Source organism: Pteronotus mesoamericanus, unplaced genomic scaffold, assembly GCF_021234165.1.
Source record: "Pteronotus mesoamericanus isolate MK-2021 breed Mesoamerican mustached bat unplaced genomic scaffold, CSHL_Meso_final contig_65, whole genome shotgun sequence".
NCBI lineage: Eukaryota > Metazoa > Chordata > Mammalia > Chiroptera > Mormoopidae > Pteronotus > Pteronotus mesoamericanus.
In genome coordinates, this window is record NW_026555228.1 from 4,799,428 (window position 1) to 4,817,005 (window position 17,578).

Genomic DNA, 17,578 nt, shown 5'->3' on the forward strand with positions numbered 1-17,578 from the left:
GTTTCTACTGGAACATATAGGCACTTGTGTGGGGTTTCCCCGAAGGCAAGGAGGGAAAAGCCAGTAGGCTACTTGGAAGGCAAAGAAAGGGGAAAGTAAGACCGAGAAGGGAAGGAAGCCAAAACAGTGTAAACTGTCAAAGTACTTCCACTCTGGGCATCTGGAGCCCAGTCCCTCTGCGGAACCCTGGGTGACTGCAGAACATGCCTCGGAGTTCTCCCAAGGGGCGAGGTGGCTGGAACATTGAGTCACCAAATCCCTGTCCTTTGCTGGTTTAGGGCTGCGATCAGTAACTAAAAAATCCTCAGATAAAATGTTGCAGGTGTTCAAGGTAAGCAGCCTTTGGCCACTATAGTAGCACCCCCCTCATCTGCATTTTTGCTTCCCATGGTTTCTGTTACATGCAGTCAACCATGGTCTACAAATATTAAAAGGAAAATTCCAGAAAGAAACAATTCATAAGTTTTAAGTTGCGTGCCATTCTGAACATATTGTGATGAAATCTCACTCTGTCCAGCTCTGTCCCTTCTGGGGTTTGGGTCATCCTTTTTTCCAGTATATTTCACGTAACTGCCTAGAGTCATGGTCTAGCTCTATTCTAGGGGAAAACCCTTGGTGTTCATCTAGCCATTCCCTGCCAGGATCCTAACCAGCTGAGCAGATATAGATGGAAATGGCATATGAGAGACAGAGCCCTGGAGAATAAGAGTGCAAGGACTGGGACTCCCTCGAGATGGTCGCCTGAGGTTACAAAACACTAGAAAGGTGCAGGTCTGGGAAAGTACAGATATTTGAGTAGGTGATGTATGAGGTGTCCAGCTATGTAATATGGAAAATAGAGGCATTTATTGAAGAAGATACAAGATACAAGAAACACTGTACCTAGGACAATGACGTCGCAGTCCCCTTCAAAGGAGGCACCTTGGGACCTCACACAGTTCTCTCAATCGCCATCAACTGCCCCATCATATTTTCCTGAATCTCACTGATGGTCTGAAATCTCTTCCCTTTCAAAGGTGATTTTAGTTTTGGGAAAAGCCAGAAGTCACAGGGCATCCAATCTGGCTGTAGCGGGGCTGAGTCACCTGGGGGATTTGATGTTTCATCAAAACACTCTGCACGAGACGTGATGCACAAGTGCGTGCGTTGTTGTGATGAAGCTGCCAATCACCATTTGCCCATAGCTGTGGCCTTCTGAATCATCCAGATAGTTTCCACAGAGGAATGTTCAGGCTTAACGTACAATTGGATGCAGATTCATTGCTCTACTCGCTTACTCATTTTGAATGCGACGGCCACACAGTACACACGCTCACTCAATGGTGTCTACCGCCCCCCACTGACTAGTACAGTGAATTCATCATTGTTCACACACGCACATTCCAGTCCACTCTCCTTGCTGCCAGGTTACATGGATGTCACACAAACTGTTCTCATTATATTAACAATGGCTGGACTTTCTCCAGACAGACCTTGTATAACATAATAATGGCCACGTTTTGCTACATGATCTTCATTTTTGTCTCATCCATTTAATGAATACTCATTCACTCATTCAGCAAGCGCTTACTAAGTGCCGTGGTGCCAGGCATTAAGGATACAAGGGCAAGCAAAGAGACACAGTCTCAGCTTTCATGGAGATTTTATACGAATGTTTAACATATGTCTATGTGACAGATGTTATTAACCTCCTAATTTAAAGATGAGCAACTTGAGGAACAGAGAGGCTGAATGACGTGCCCACAGTCACCCAGCCCAAGATCACAAAGCTGTCTGGCTCTCCCACCCAAGGTCTGAGTTGTTCTCTCCGCTCGCCCCTTACTAAGCAGTTCTCTTCCTCTCTGTCAACGCTGCATCAGCCTTAGTGCAGTGCAGGCCCATTTGCTTGGACTGTCCCAGCGGCCTCCTGAGCCTCTGATTCTGGCCTTCAATCCATTCTCTCTGGAGAAGCCTGAGTGCTCTCAGACTCCCATAGGACCGTGTAGCGTGTCACTGCAGTCCGTAGCCCACAGGACAAAGCTTTCCCGTCGTGTCAGGCCAGTGCTTCTCAACAGGACGGGACTACCCATGAGAGTGTTTGGGAAACATGCAGTGTGTTTGTAGATAGTCACAACGATTGGGGACCCTCATGATCTGAATGTTCTATCACCAACACCAAGCATGGTGCCTGGCACCAAGTGGGTCATGAAGAAATTCATGTATATGTGTACAAGGTCTCAAAGAGGGTGTGAAATCAGAGCCAGAAGCGAAGCAGGATGGATCTCAGCTACAATAGAAGAAAAAGTTCATTCACTCATTTACCCATCCACTTATTCGTTGGATCAGGATTCCTTATTTGCTGAAATGAACTCACCTTTCCAGTCTCAAATGCAGTCTTTGGGTCATAGCTGATTTTTCCCCCACCTTCCTGCCAAAGAAAATGTTAAAATCACAGACCTTTGGAGAAAGACACCCAAGGATCCGGACTCTTTGGCAAGCATAATATAGATGTAGAAAGGAAGGCCCAAAGAGGTGACCTGGCTTGCCCAAGTTGAGGAAATTAGTTGGTAGAACCCTGAACTTAATCCTGATTCTCCTCATTTCCAATCCTGGCTTCTTCTTAACAAACAATGCTCCCCCACTCAATAGTAGCAGAGCTATAAATCAGGACAAGAGGGCTAAGGGAGACCTGTTATCTGCACAAATACAATTTGCAAGATTTTCTATTTTCTGAAAATCTTTCCATCTACAGATCATTTTAGAATATAATTCATAAAAGGACGGGATAATACAGGAACAAACATTTAAATGTGTAGAACACAAAGAATTTTATCTTCTTCCTTCCTTGTTTGCACAGCACCCTGAAGTACTTCTGTTACCACTTATGCCATTAATTCTAATAATATATTTACATTTCTGTCACCCAGGGCAAGGGACTATGTCTTCTTCATCTTTATATCTCAGTCAAACACAGTGTCCAGCACGTGATCGGCATGGATACAACAAATGTTTGTTAATGGAATGAATAAATCTGTAAACCATGTATGAGAAATTTTTTTAAAATAAGGAGGTATATATCTAAAAAAGAAAGACAAGAAAAAAGGATTTTGCTTACAAAGTTTTACTATGTTTATTTTTTATAAAGAGGAATCAAAAATGTAGTTCCAATTTTATAGCGCACAGAAGATTTCTCAACCAAACTTTCCCAAATTAAGTTGGAGTGACTTTGAGTAAAGAGTCATTATTTTTAAAGCCTGTCTAAACGGAGTTGCCTGGATTTAGCTCTTGCAAATCATTATATAGGCTTTAGGTAGGTAAAAATAAATAGACAAGCCTTGCCAAGTTATTATTACATTGAACTGTGAGCAGGAACATAGCAAAGGATATTTACACACGGAACAGGAAGGAAGTGCACAGAATGGACTCACGCCATATCTGCTCCCAATAGAGACAAAAAGAAAAGCCCCTGATGACTGAGTGCCTGAAGTTGGAAACCTAAGAATCTGACAGAAGTGAAGGGAGATAACATTCCGACAGTGAGATTTCATTCACAGCAAGGGGATTTTTCTACGTAATAGTGACATTTAAAGGGTCATAGCCTGCCTTAAAAATCAGATGAAAGCCATGTTGTTTCTCCCCAGAACATACTTCCCTGCATATAAAATGTTACTCACTGTTTCTGGTGGTGAACTCACTCTACCCCACCACCACCAGATTATGAATCTGGTATGAAGGATGAAATTTGGAGGCAAAATTAATCTCTGGTGAGGTCTGACTTCAAAGTCCATGTTCTTTCTATTACATTGATCAATGATCTTAGATGAGATAGTTAACTCTAAGGCTCACATTCCTCGTTTGTAAAATTGTGTAATAATATCTGTTTTATAGGTGTTGTCAAGAGTAAATAACTACCCTCTGTAAAATGCCTAGCCTATAGTAATCATCCACAACTATCAACTTCATTTTCTTCCTCAAGGAGAAAGTGGAGAGTTCTAAAAGCTGGCAAAATGCTTGAGGGAAAATGAATCAAAGTGTCATTTTTTTCTCTTTCAATTTCATTTCTGGGATTCTCCCCAAGAGGTGGTTGAGACTCATGATGTTAAAGAACACAAGACTTTCTAAAAAACATGTGTTAGTTGTCCAGCCCAGGTCACCAGGAAGGAAAAAAAAAAACAGGACCTGGTGGACACATTTCCACCCAGTGGTCCCCACTGCCTAGCACAGGGGTTGGCACTTCGTAGGTTCTAGGTAAATGTTTGAGCAAGAATGAAGGGAGAGGACAAGGTGAGAAGGAAGGAGGGCGGGGTGAGGAAGAGAAGGAAGACTGGGCGTGGTTGGGATGTTGCTCCTCCCATAGAGCTCCAAGAACAGGGTCCTTGACAGGCAATGAAGAAAGAAAAACAGTTTCTCTCTCAAGATACACTTTCCCATACAGAATGTAGCAGTGTCTGCATTGAGAGTCTCACACTTCATTGACTCCTTTCATGGAATGAGAAGGAATGGAAAGAAATAGACTGGGAAAAAAAACACACATCAATATCTAGAGCATGTTTCTGGGCTACAATAAATGTAGGCAACTAAAAAAAGGTTCCATTGTCTTCCTCCATAGGAATGATCGAGAAAACGTCATAAAGTCTGAGGAGGAGGACTATATGATGGAAACACAGAGAGATGAACTCATCCTGTGTGTGACCTTGGGCAAGGCACTTCACATGCTGGACCTGAAGTTTTCCACCTGTAAGAGGTCGGAGTTAGTCCAGATCAATGGCTCTTAATCTTGGCTCTCCATGAAAACTGCCTGAGAAAGTTCCAAAGGTCCCCACGGCCAAGCCATAGTCTAGACATTAGAATCTCTTGAGGCGTGGCCCAGGCTTCGGTAGTCTTAGAGTTTCCCAGATGATTTTGTGCAGCCGACTCTGAGAATTGCTGGTCCAGCTGATCTCTGACCTCATTACCCTAAGAGGTTCTCAGACAAGTGGCGTGGCCATCGCTTGGGTTTGTTCTGTTTTTGTTTTTGTTTCTGTTTTTGTAGTAATCAACACTCAGGCCTCATTCCAAAGCTACACAATCAGAATCTCCACTTTAACAAGACCTTCCCCGCCGCCCCCAGGAATTTGTATTGAAATCTAAAACTCCGACCTAGATATTCTTCCATCCAGCTCTTTCATCCCACAGTGCTTTGCTTCAGGCGCTGATATTTCAATGTAAGTTTAGGATCTCAGCTCCAGGCACATTGTAAGTGTCAAAAGTTTTATATGTGTGTTATGTGTATATATTCAGAAAGCACAAAAATATCCCATCACACCTGTTCTACGTGGGGGGCTAAGTGGAAAGAAATTTGAAGAACAAAATGTAGCCCCATGAAAGGTGTGGATGATTTTATGAGCTTCTGATCAAAGATTGCTTTTCCTTTGTAGAATGGAGTAGGGCCCCCTGAAGAGTAGTTCTCTTCAAAGCCAGCCACGCCGGGATGATTATGAAAAACACCTGCCTCTGAACGGCAGTTTGTATCCAGCCTGGCAACGCATCATTTCCAGGTTCCTTCTCGGTTCCCCATGCTACCTGATGGGACTTTCATTGCCCCCTCCGCCCCCAACTAACGGGCGGGCTGGCCGAGGAGCATTTGGCCCCCTCTGGAAGTGTCCTGTCGGAATGTTCATCATCTCCTTTAAGCCTACAGAAGAGGGGTCGGCTCTGAAATAAACAAAGCAGAAGCAGCCTCAAAGTGCTGAAAGTAAAGCTAGAAAGTGACAGATCAATGGTACGCAAGATGCTACTCTGACCGTTTACAACTCAGGGCTAAGAAAACAGGATGGACCACACTTTCTAGGCTCATCATGTTTTGTTGAGATTATTTTGGAATAACGGTGTATTTGGGGGAGGGAGTGATTTGGATCTGACTGTTTAGGGAGAAGTGGCATGGGCACAACCATAATTTCGATTCAATTCAGTCGCTAGGCATTAGGCAGCCGCCAATGTGGTGCCCCGCCCATATCCCCCAGACTGGGCAGCGCCAGGTGCACGCCAGTAGTCAGCATCTGTGGGAGCTCCTCTGCCCTCAGCGCAGCAGGAAGAAGTCTGAGAATCAGCACTCCGGAGGAAGCCTTCAGGCAATGGCTGAATGGAGCTGGTGACTAAATACCCTAGCTCTCAGGCCTTTCGAGTGAGATCACATGGAGATGCACGTTCTAGGCTGGTCCTGGGAGGTCCCAGCAGCATGAAGCTGCAGTCGCCCCATGGATACCTGGATACACACCTGCTGTTTGCCTTCCCTCCCCAGGTTTGCGACCTCTCTCCCCTGCTAGGGCTCTCCGCTCCTCGGGAAGAAACCACCGCCACCTCAGTTCTGACTGCAGAGTCTGCTTATGGGCAAACCCCAACCAAAACAAATTTGATATTCCACCTGCATTAGGACATTGGCAGGTATACAGTTCACACTTCATATTCTTTCCTTTTAATTTTACCATTTTCAGTAAATAAGACCAGTTATGGTATGAAGAGTGCGAATGGTCTTGGTAACAGCCATGACGAGATCATCTTGTTATCTTCCTCATGAGACTCATTTGACATCTAAAGTCACAAAGGGGTAAGAAGCTGAGAAAGAGGGTGCGTATGCAGGAAGTTGATGCCTGCACAGTGTTTAGGACAATGCCTGTCACTGTTGGCTATGAACAGCTCAATGGCCTAAGTGGTTACTAACCAGGCATATTAAATCCATTAGGATGGATGCCTTCGGTTGAAACCATAAAACAGAGGATCCAACCGAACATGGCTTACATTAGTAAGGACAGCTCTGGTGTAAACCAGGAGGCTGCAGCAAGAATCTTCCTCATCCTCACCACATTTCACTGGCTAGAATTATGGCATAAACCTGTCAACTGACGGCCATTGGCGCCAGTTCAATGCCAACAGGAATCTTCAATTCAAGCTGTGGTGAAGAAAGGAACTTTATTCAGTGCAAAACAGCTCAGCTATGATACTGCACGGCTGTAGAATGGCTCAATAGTGAAACAGCATGGCTGCGAGGCAGCCCTGGGGCCAGGCCTCTTTCTGGCTGACAGCTCTGCTCTGCTGCAAGCCATGGAGAGGTAGAGTTTATCCTTGGTGGAAAGGGAAAGTGCACTTCCCAAGCCGGAGGGGAGCTGGCTTATACAGACAGGAGTCCCCGCCCCTGGTCCCTGATTGGTGCATCCACGAGGACTCCAAATTCTCGCAGCTTGGTCCAAAAAGCAATGTCCTGATTGGTCAAAATAGAGCTGCTGTGATTGGCCCCCACTCCAACTGGACGGGGAAGACCTCAGTGCTATTGGTTAAAATAGGACTGCAGCCGCTCCTTTATAAGGGCAGCTCAGATGGCGGGACCGCAGTGCTGGCAGGCCATTCGGTGCAGAGGCGAGTAGTTCAGTGCAGGCTTCTCCCTGAAGCATGGCTTGTGTGAGAGGTCTCTGCTTAGAATTGGCTGTCGGGCTCTAAAAGAAAAAAAAAATTGAGTCCATTTAGCCACCAGCAATCCTTCTTAGCAGGTGCCTTTTCTTTTTTCTCAGCGTTCACAAACCCATTATAAAACCATGAATGAAGCTTATAATCAAGACAAACCTCCTCTTTCTCCCTATTCTTCTTTACTTTATTTCTAACCCCAGGTTACAAGTGTGTCAGCTATAGCCTGTGTAACAAATCGCCACAATAAGCCTTGGTAGCTTGGCTGGCACCGCTGACCTTTGCTGATACACACTAAGCTTGACAACCAGCATTGCTTTAGGCTCCAGGTCTGCAAGTTGGTCGGGTAGCTCTGTTCTACCCGTTTCTCATCCCCCTTGAGCCGTGAGGCTAGCTGGCACATGCTCCTTCAGTGGCCATGATGGAGGCTCAGGTCTTTTAAGGCCTGTGCTTGGAACTGGCGGTAATGCCACTGGTCAAAGCATGTCACACAGTCGAGTCCAAAGCCAAAGCGTGGGGCCATAAGCTCTGCTCACCATGAAGACAAAGAGTGTGGGTGTAGGGAAGGGGTGAAGACGAGACCAGTCATTCATTCTACTATAACAAGTCATCAAAATAAAGAACAAATTAAATCCCCAAGTGAATTCTCTGAACTCATATAGCATTTGTGTTTCTGCCATTAATTTCTGCGCTGGTTACTATATTACTGTATCATGCGGTGGTCTCGAGTCAGTAAGCTGTCAAAAGTGAGTATGGCAGGTCACTTGTCAAAGCAGGAGTTGGCTTTCCAGCTCTAGCAGCCCATGAGTTGCAGTTTGTGGGTGAAAACTCCCCAGACTGTCAAAGTCTCAACAGAAATAGGAGAGAATTGTCATTGTGAACCGGCAGGCTCAGTTCCTGCTTTGACTTCTCAACCAAATTCTTAAATCCTCCAGTGCAGGTATCACTGAAAGCTGCCCACATCTGAAATAGATGGCGATACAATTAGAGTGAAGTGAATGAACTGAGTCTGGGGTAAGTTGCTTGGTGAACGCAAAGCGGAGGATGAGCGAGCGGTGCTGGAGGCGGGTCCCAGCCAGATGTGCATGGCCCGCCCCGCCCTCCCTCGCGCTCACCGACCCTGCTTCACCCGCAGAGGAGCCGCGGCGGCCCGGTCGGGGCGCCCCTACCTCTCCTGGGGCCGCAAGCGTCCCCCACCGCAGCCTCTCTCCTTGCCTCCGCAGGACCGGGCTGGGGAGGAGTGGAGGCCACGAGCAGAGCAGCAGAGGAGAGAGGAAGCCGCGAGCCCCCGCTGTGCTCTGTCCTGAACCCTCCCTGGGGGCAGGAGGAGGAGCGGCGGGCGACAGCAGCGGAGAGAGGCCCCGCGTGAAGATGCCGTTGCCCTGGGCCTTTGCGCTCCCGCTGCTGCTCCCCTGGGTGGCAGGTGGGTTAGGGAACGCGGCCAGGTGAGTGGCTGCCGATCGCCCCCCACCACGCCTGAGCTCCCCACAGGGCCCCTACTCTTTGTCCCTGTCCCTCTTGGCACTCCCCGCGGGTACGTTCGTGCTGAGACGGAATTTAACAAGGATGCCAGCCCTGGAGTGCCCACGGGCTCTTCTCCAGCTCCCGCCGCATCCACGGTGCCCCACCTGACCACGTCTGGCGGTTCCAGGAGGAGGGAGGCTCTGTGCGTAGCCCCGAGGGTGCGGTCTGGTTTAGTGGTCTGCAGACACCCACTGTGGGGTGGATATGCGAGAGTCTGTGGGTGAGTGACTGGGTTCTGTCCCTGTGCAGTTTTGTGTTTTCCGCTCTCTCCTGATGGCGCTGATTGTCACTCACTAGTTTTGCTGGGGCAGGAGGGCAAGAAGGTGTGCAGGACGAGGACTGACCCCTTACCACCATTTGAGGGCTGAGGCCACCGGGAAGGGGGTCCGTCTACTCAGCAGCTTTCTGATTTGGGTTGATGAACCAGAAAGAATGAACCAGAAGAATGCTTGTCAGATGAAATCAACTCACTTTTCTGAAGATGTTTCTTTACTCCCCATAAACCTTCTCTAAGCCCTGAAACTTATTTTTGCAGAGATCAGCAAACCCACTTAGGGAAAACGCACATACATAGTGCTCCCGGTGCTGTGGGAAACACGTCAGGACTATTAACCCATTTAAAGCCCCATAACTGCTCTCTGTGGAATGCACTATTATTACCATCCTCCTGTTGTAGAGGAGGAAAATGAGGCACAGAGAGGGGGCAAATGCACAACAAGGCACAGCCAGTCACTGATGGCCCCGGCATGCAAGCCCAGGAGGACTGGCGCAGAGTCCCAAGGGCTGCCTTTTGGGAGTCACTCACTGGAAAAGGCTTCCTGGCTCCCCGGCTGTGATGTCTTGCTTTCTGAGGTGTCCACGAGAGCAGGGCTTCTCCACTGTGGCTGGGGTGGGCCATTGCTGGGGGGAGGGGACTGTTCTGTGCATTGTGGGATTTTTAGCTGCAGCATCTGTGGTGCTTCTACCCACCAGATACCAGTAGCAAACTCTCCAAGTTGTGACAACCAAAAAATGTCCCTGGATATTGTCCAGGGTCCCCCGGAGGTAGGAGGCAGAAGCACCTTCAGCTGAGTGACAACCACTTCGCTACTGAGATCTTTCAGTGGGCAGTTCCTGGGACCACAGGCTGAGCGCCTTGCTTTGGTACAGGCTTCTTTAGGGTCAGCATGTCTGTGTCTGACTTAGAGGAAGACAAGCTTATGTCAGAGCCGGCCACAGTATTAAGGGATTTTGAAGTTCAAAGAGAACACACCTCAAATCAGGTTCTTAGAATGTATGATCACAAGTTTCAATTTCCTTTTTGTGATAAAAATGTGAGCAGATGTCATTTGCTCATAATCACATTGTCCTGGAAGGCGGCGGTTCTTTTATTGCTAGAAAGTGCACTTAAAAAAGACCAGGCACTGTTTGGAGATGAGATTACTAGCTCTCTAGCAACCAGCGCGCCAACTTCCAGAAGAGTCCCTCTCAAAGTGCGTGTACCAAATTAAATAAAAAGCCCAAAAGCCTCCAAATAAACCAAAGAATGTTAAAGTGGAGAATGCTTGTCAGGATCCTGCAGTTTTCAAGATGTGAAACGCGGTTTCTTTACACCAGATCAGGTTCACCAGTGGGCGTGCTTATTATACCCTCATCATGCTTGGAAATGTCAGGTGGTCAGCTCTTCCAGGACCTTCCAGGAACCGGGTTTAATCAACTCCAGACTCCCAGTTGCAGGGATGTACTAACAGAAAAGACTAGCTGTTGACTTCAGAAAAGTATGTCTGTTGCTTATTTTCCAATGTTTCACAATTTAGAGCAAAAATTGCCCCTGCTATAGAGATTTTTGATATAATTACCAGGTTTTTTTTTTTAATTGAAAAACATCACCATAATTTAGTGACCAAGAAAATTATATGTCTCTTAAATGGTGCTTAGCACATAGTAGGCAATTAACACTCATCAAATGAATAAATCATTAGCATCATGCATTTCTGTGGTCTTAAGCAGCAATATTTGGCTTGAACCCCAAATTTATATATGCTCTTTGGGCATTGGGACAATTTATATGCTCTAGACCTGCTTTGTTTATTCCTAGCTCTCCCATATTCCCCTGCTTCTATCACAATTCTCCATTCTCTCCCATAATCCCAGTCCCTACAATAGTTCCCTGCTTCTCCCACAAGCCTGTTCTCTCCCATAGTACTCTGCCACTACCATAATCCCATTCTCACCCATAATCCCATTCCTCTGAATAGGTTTCTACTTCTCCCATAATTCTCTCACATAATCCTCTGCTTCTCCCATAATTCCACTTTCTCATAATTACCTGCTTTTCCCATAATCTCATTTTCTCTCACAACTTTATCCTTCCACTATTCTCCATTCTTTGCCAGAATCCCATTATCTCCCCTACTTCCCTGCTCCTCCCACAATTGTCAATTCTCTCCCATAGTTTTCTGTTTCACTCACAATTCTGCATGCTCTCCCATAATCCCATTGTTTCCCATAGTTCCCTGCTCCTCTCTGAATCTCTGTCTCCCATAATTCTCCATTCTCGTAATCCCATTCTCCTCCTTAATTTTCTTCTTTTCCCATAATACCATTCTCTCCCATTGTTCCCTGCTTCTCCTATAATTTCATTCTGTCCCATAATTCTCTGCTTCACTAATCATTTTACATCAGTACATGTTGAAATGATAATGTTGTAGATATTCGATAAAATATATTACTCAAATTGATTTCATGCCTTTTATCTTTTTAAAAATGTGGCTACTAGAAAATTTTAAATGCCACATGTGGCTATTATATTTCTATTGGGAAGTGTCAGTATAGAACATTTATTGATCTGAACTTTAGGTCCTAAGTCTGGCGTCCTTTAGCTTTAGGCATATGAGATAAATGTTATTAATTTTGCTATAGTTGAGAGTCAAGTTTGGAGAAGTCCTTACTTAAAATATATTTCTGCTATACATTTTTTCTCTATTGAATTAAAGTACAAATAACACGAGAGGTACAGGAATGACCGGGTGTGTGCAGAGGGTCTGCACTCATGGTTTGCTTTGAGCAAACCACACCCTGCATGGAGAATTGATTCTTGTCAGAGCCATTAAAGAAGTGCCACTGTAACAGTTTGCCAGAAATTTAGTGGCTTAAAATGACACAAATGTATTTTCTTACACTTCTGGAGGTCAGAAGTCCAAAATGAATCTTGTGGGGCTAAAATTTAGGTATTGGCAGGGCTCATTCCTTCTGGGGGCTCCAGGGAAAAATGGGCTCCCCATCTCCTACCTTTTTTAAAGGTTTCCAACAGTCTTTGGGCTTGAAACCACATCACTCCAATCACCTTCCTCCGTCAAATTGCCTACTCGCTGGCTGGTCGTCATCTTTCTCCCTCGGAGAAGAACACTTCTGATTATACCAGGCCACCCAGCTAACCCTGGATGATTTCCCCATCTCCAAACTCTAAATTTGACCGCATCTGCAAAGTCCCTTTTGCCATATAAGGCAGCGTTCACAGGTTCCAGAGGTGAGGATGTGGACATCTTTGGGAGAGGGTATTGTTCAACCTTCCACAGGAAGCCTGAGCCATGAGTCTGTGGTCTTAGACTTATGCACTAGATCTTATTTCTAAACATGATTTTAGTGATTTTGTAAATGGTTGGCATATAATTTATTTATTTTTAAAACCAGCATTTGTGGGCCTATAGTCAAAACTAAAGAGCTGGGTGTTTGAAGGAAATAGTGACCATGAAATGTCCAATTACAACATAGAAATTATTTCTGAGCAACCTTATTTCAATTGTTTCATTGGTTTAGAAAGTATTCAAGTCCTGTTTATATGTGATTTATGTGTATAAACCAAGGTTATGTAAACATAAATTGAGAATAAATATATTATCTAATATTCAAAAATCAGATTGGCATTCAACAAATATTCTTGAGGCCCTACTATGTGTCAGTACTTTCCACTCTGATTTCAATCAACTCTTTCATCAACCCCAAGAAATAGTTATTGTGGCTATTTGACAGACAATGGGAAGAAAAAACGTGAAATTTGAGGATTTTCCCAAAACTGTTGATTTGGTCTTCTGCTCTAAGAGCAGGGAAATTCCACTACAGGTGCACTTCACTTTATCGTTTCACTTTGTTGCACTTTACAGATATTGCATTTTCATTGACAAAGGCCAAGACCTCCACCAGCAATAAGGTTATCAGTTGCCGAAGGGCCAGATGATGATTAGCATGTTTTAGCAATGAGGTATTTTTTAATTATGGTGTGTACATTGCTTTTTTAGACATAATGCTATTGCATACTTAATAGGCTACAGTATAGTGTAACCATAGCCTATGTGAACCAGGAAACCAAAAAATTCGTGTTTCTTGCTTTATTGTGATATTCACTTCATTGCGGTGTTCTGGAACCAAACCCAAAATATCTCTGAGGTCTGCCTGTATTTCCCCCCAAACTGAACACATAAAAGCTGACGTTTTTACAAAGTGCTTTCGCACACATCATCACCAACGATCCTGCTAGCCTCAGTCTGCCCAGCACAATCAAGGGACATGTAGACTAAGTGGGAATTTTTCTCCAGCCTCCTAACACCGCCACCTTCCTCTTTAAGTTTATGTTCTCTCAGAAGCAGACTCAGACCAGGATTTGAGTGTGAATGGCTTATCTGGGAGGTGGCTCCACCCGAGGAAGTTTTAATAGGGAAGCCAAGAAGTAGGACAGAGAAGGGAAAGAAGTGTTATAAAAATGAGTTACCGCCCTGGCTGGGTGGCTTAGTTGGTTGGAGCATACACCAAAAGGTTGGATCCCCAGTCAGGGTGCATACTGGAGGCAACTGATCTCTCTCTCTCTCTCTCTCTCTCTCTTTCTCTCTCTCTCTCTCTCTCTCTCTCTCTCTCTCTCTCATCAATAAAAACATATCCTCAGGTGAGAATTGAACAGTAAAAAATCTGGCACTGTGATTGAATCCTGCTGAGGAATTCTAGCAGGCAATAGGACATGAGCCTCAGAATGTGAGTCCACCTGATATAAAAAGAGAGAGAAGGCGAGCATTCCAGTGCCTAATTCGTAGTAAGTATTGCATAGGGGTAAATGAATGGCTGAGCGAGTAGATAACGTACCTGCAAAAGGAGTGCAAATGGAAGGCTTTGGCCCAAAATACAGAGTGAACTGGCCAGCATCTGGGGTCAGGAGCCCAGCTGCTGCCAAGCAGTAAAGAAGACAGGCTGGAACCAGGCCGTGAGGAGCTGTGTATGTCAAGCCGAGGAGCTTGGACTTTGTTCTGAGAGCAAAAGCAGGGCATTGCAGGCTCTGGGTTCTATGAAGGTCATGACCAATTCATGTTCATAATTTTCACACAATTGCACAGAATTATCGGTGTGGTAATGAGTCATAGCTCAGTTTAATTGGCAGCATTTTTCTTCCTTAATGTACATAATAACAGTATGCCTATAATCCGTGGCATCTCATATTTGATGAATACAAATGCAAAATTAAAAATCAAAGTACCACCCTAGTCAGGTAGCTCAGTTGGTCAGAGTCTCATCCCCTGATACATCAAGGTCGTGGGTTCCATCCCTGGTCAGGGCACATAAAAGAAGCAACCAATGAGGGCATAAATAAATGGAACAGCAAATTGATGTTTCTCTCTCCTCCTTTCCCTGTCTCTCTCTCTCAAATCAATAAATTAAAAAGTGTTTTTTTTTTTTAAATTAAGGTGCCAAAGCTGCAAATATCTTTAGAGAGATCATTACTTTATTCTTCAAGTATTCTCTTTGCTTGGTTTCTGAGCACCATGTATATTAATTATCTATTGCTATTTAACAAAATATCCCAAAACTTAGTGGCTTTAAACAATATATATTATCTCACACAGTTTTTGGGAGACAGGAATTCAGGAGCATTTTACCTGGATGGAGGCTAGGGATTTTTCACTGGCTGGACTCCAGCTGGAGAACCTGCTTCCAAGATGGCGCACTAACATGGCTGTGGGCAGGAAGCCTCGGGTCCTCATCTTGTGGACCTCTCCCTAGGGCTGTTTGAGTGTCTTCACGACATGTCAGGTGACTTCCCTCATAGCAATGTCTTCTATGTCCTAATGTCTGAAAGTACCTTCCATCATTCCCACTGCGTTCCCTTTGTCAGGCACAAAGTACAGTCCCACATAAGGGGAGGGGAACTAAGCTTTATTTTTGTGGACAGATTTTAAAACCAACACACCACACATGCTGGGTTTCCTCCTTCCACACCAGCTACTCCCTTGCACCCTCTTCTACCAGCCTCCATTTCCAGAAATCACTCTCTGATCCTGTTTTCTCCCTATCTGTACCCTCTCCAGTCCTAGTGCTTTCAATACATCTATATGCAGATTATGCAAAATGGGAATCTCATGGCCCCAGGCTCTCACTGAGTTCAGGACCTCTAAAACTGAATTCTTGATCAGCTCTCTGGAACTCGCTGACCCCCACCTCACCCCTTCTCCCTAGCCCGGAACAAACTGCATGCAAACTGATTCAAGCCAGAAACCTGGGCATCATTCCTAACAACTCGCTCTTCCTCCCCACTTGCATTCAACATGGCACTACGTCCTATTTCCCACCATGTCTCAAGTCCACCCCCTCTCCCCTGTGCCTCCGCCACCGGGCCACACTGCCACTGTCTCACATAAACCCTCACAAGAGCTTCCATTGCTGCTTCTTTTGCTTTCTCCAGTCTCCAGCCCAAAGTGTTGCTCTTAAAACTGAAATCAGATCATGTCAGCCCTCTCCTTAAAACCTTTTGGGGACTTCCCATGGGATTAAGAATAAAATCCGTTCTATTTAAAAAGGCGTGAAAGGACCTGCTTGATCTAGCCCTTTCCTATTTCTCTAACTCAATTTTGTCCTTATCCACCATGTTCACTATGAATGGGTGAATGTGATAGAAAATAAATGTAGCTGTTGATAACACAGGCTCTTGACTACCTTCCCTTCCTTGTCCCACTTCCCCACTCCCCTACCCATCTTCCCTTCACTTTATCAACAAGTCACTTGCGTTCAAATCCTCGTCTCGTGGTCTGCTTCTGAGGGAGCCCATACTAACACTCTCCTCTTCCCCAATGTCCACCTAACTTCTGAGCTTGGAAGATAAATGAGAGAAATAGAGGAAGCAAGTTTCACGTTCTGCCCTGCCACTCACGGCATTGGGAATTTGAAGATGCCTCAGTACACACTGGGGACCAGAGAGCTTCATAGCCTATACATTTGGGAAGGTGAGGTGCTTTGGAGTATCTCTGGGCCTGTTGCACTTGGGCTCTGTCTCTTGAACACGGGTGGGAACCCAGAATTTACCTTAGCTCATTAGGTACGATAGACTTTCCATACCGGGACCTATGAAGAAAAGGAAACAAAAATCAACAACAAAAAAACTGTCATGGTTGGACCTTGTTATTTCTATAAAAATTTATTTTATTTGCTTGGCAATATTTAAATGAATTTAGACATAAGTAAAAGAAGTTTTAACTTTCAATTTGTCTTGGAGAATATCATGAAGTTTCCTGGAACCATAAGCAAGCATACAGAGAATTCTGGCACAGTATATTTTTGCAGACAATAAGGAATCCCATGAAGAAATACTACACTACTTACACAATCCCTGGAATGTTTTTAAATTAATTTCAGCTGTGGAGACAGCGATTTTCCGATTAATTTGATCAATGTAGACAGCAGGCTGTACAGTACATTAGAAGAGATCTGGCAATTCAGCATTTAGCTCAGACTCCCGCAGCTCACGGCCTCCTCCCCACAGAGACTCACTCACCTATGGTTAATACTTCCCTGCCCTAGGATCTTGGGCCTTCTCTGTGCCAAACACTGTTTAAGAAGAGAGATCAGAGACACACACACAGAGAGAGAGAAGCTGGCCAGCCCAGCCAGACCTCCCAAAGTGGCAGAGGGCAGAGGAGGTTGGTGGAGTCCTTTCAGTTTAAGGTCAGGAATTCTTTTCCTAGGTTCATAAACTCCTTTTTATTGATGACTCCAGATTTATCAGGTTCCATGGGGTTGGGTCAATTCAGCCAAATATATAAAAGCTCCTTATACTCAGACATCTGTTGAATTCCAGTGTCAACCATGTTTCCTTGATAATCCCAGAATGTACAGTTCCAATATTATATGAGATCTGTCCAGCCATTGTTAATATAATGAGAACAGTTTGTGTGACATCGATGTAACCTGGCAGCCAAGGAGAGTGGACTGGAATGCACATGCGTGAACAATTATGACTTCACTGTACTAGTCAGTAGGGGCAGTAGATGCCATTGAGTGAGCATGTGTGCTGTGTGGCCATTGCATTCAAAATGAGTAAGCGAGTAGAGCAACGAATTTGCATCCGATTTTGCATTAAGCTTGAACATTGTTCCATGGAAACTATTCAGATGATCCAGAAGGCTTTCAGGGACGATGCAATGAGTGCAGCACAAATAAAGGTGTGGCACAAATGCTTCAAAGATGGTCAAGGATCTGTTGAAAGTGATCCCCATTCTGGAAGGCCTGCAACAAGCAGAGCCCCTGAGAATGTTGAATGTTTAGGAGCTGCCATCAACAAAGATGGACGACTGACAGTGTAAGAACTAGAAGCTGATCTGGGGGTTCCAAAAACTACTGTGTT

General features: G+C 45.1%; 1 protein-coding gene across 1 annotated transcript in view; it reads left to right on the forward strand.

Moving 5' to 3' along the window:
- The first annotated feature begins 8,787 nt into the window (after nt 1-8,787).
- The window catches only part of EGFL6 (EGF like domain multiple 6), a 48,762-nt gene continuing 39,971 nt past the window's right edge, over nt 8,788-17,578 (forward strand). The window contains exon 1 of the mRNA XM_054581181.1: nt 8,788-8,861. Coding sequence (XP_054437156.1) covers nt 8,788-8,861 — 74 coding nt within the window. The remainder of the gene's footprint in view (nt 8,862-17,578) is intronic.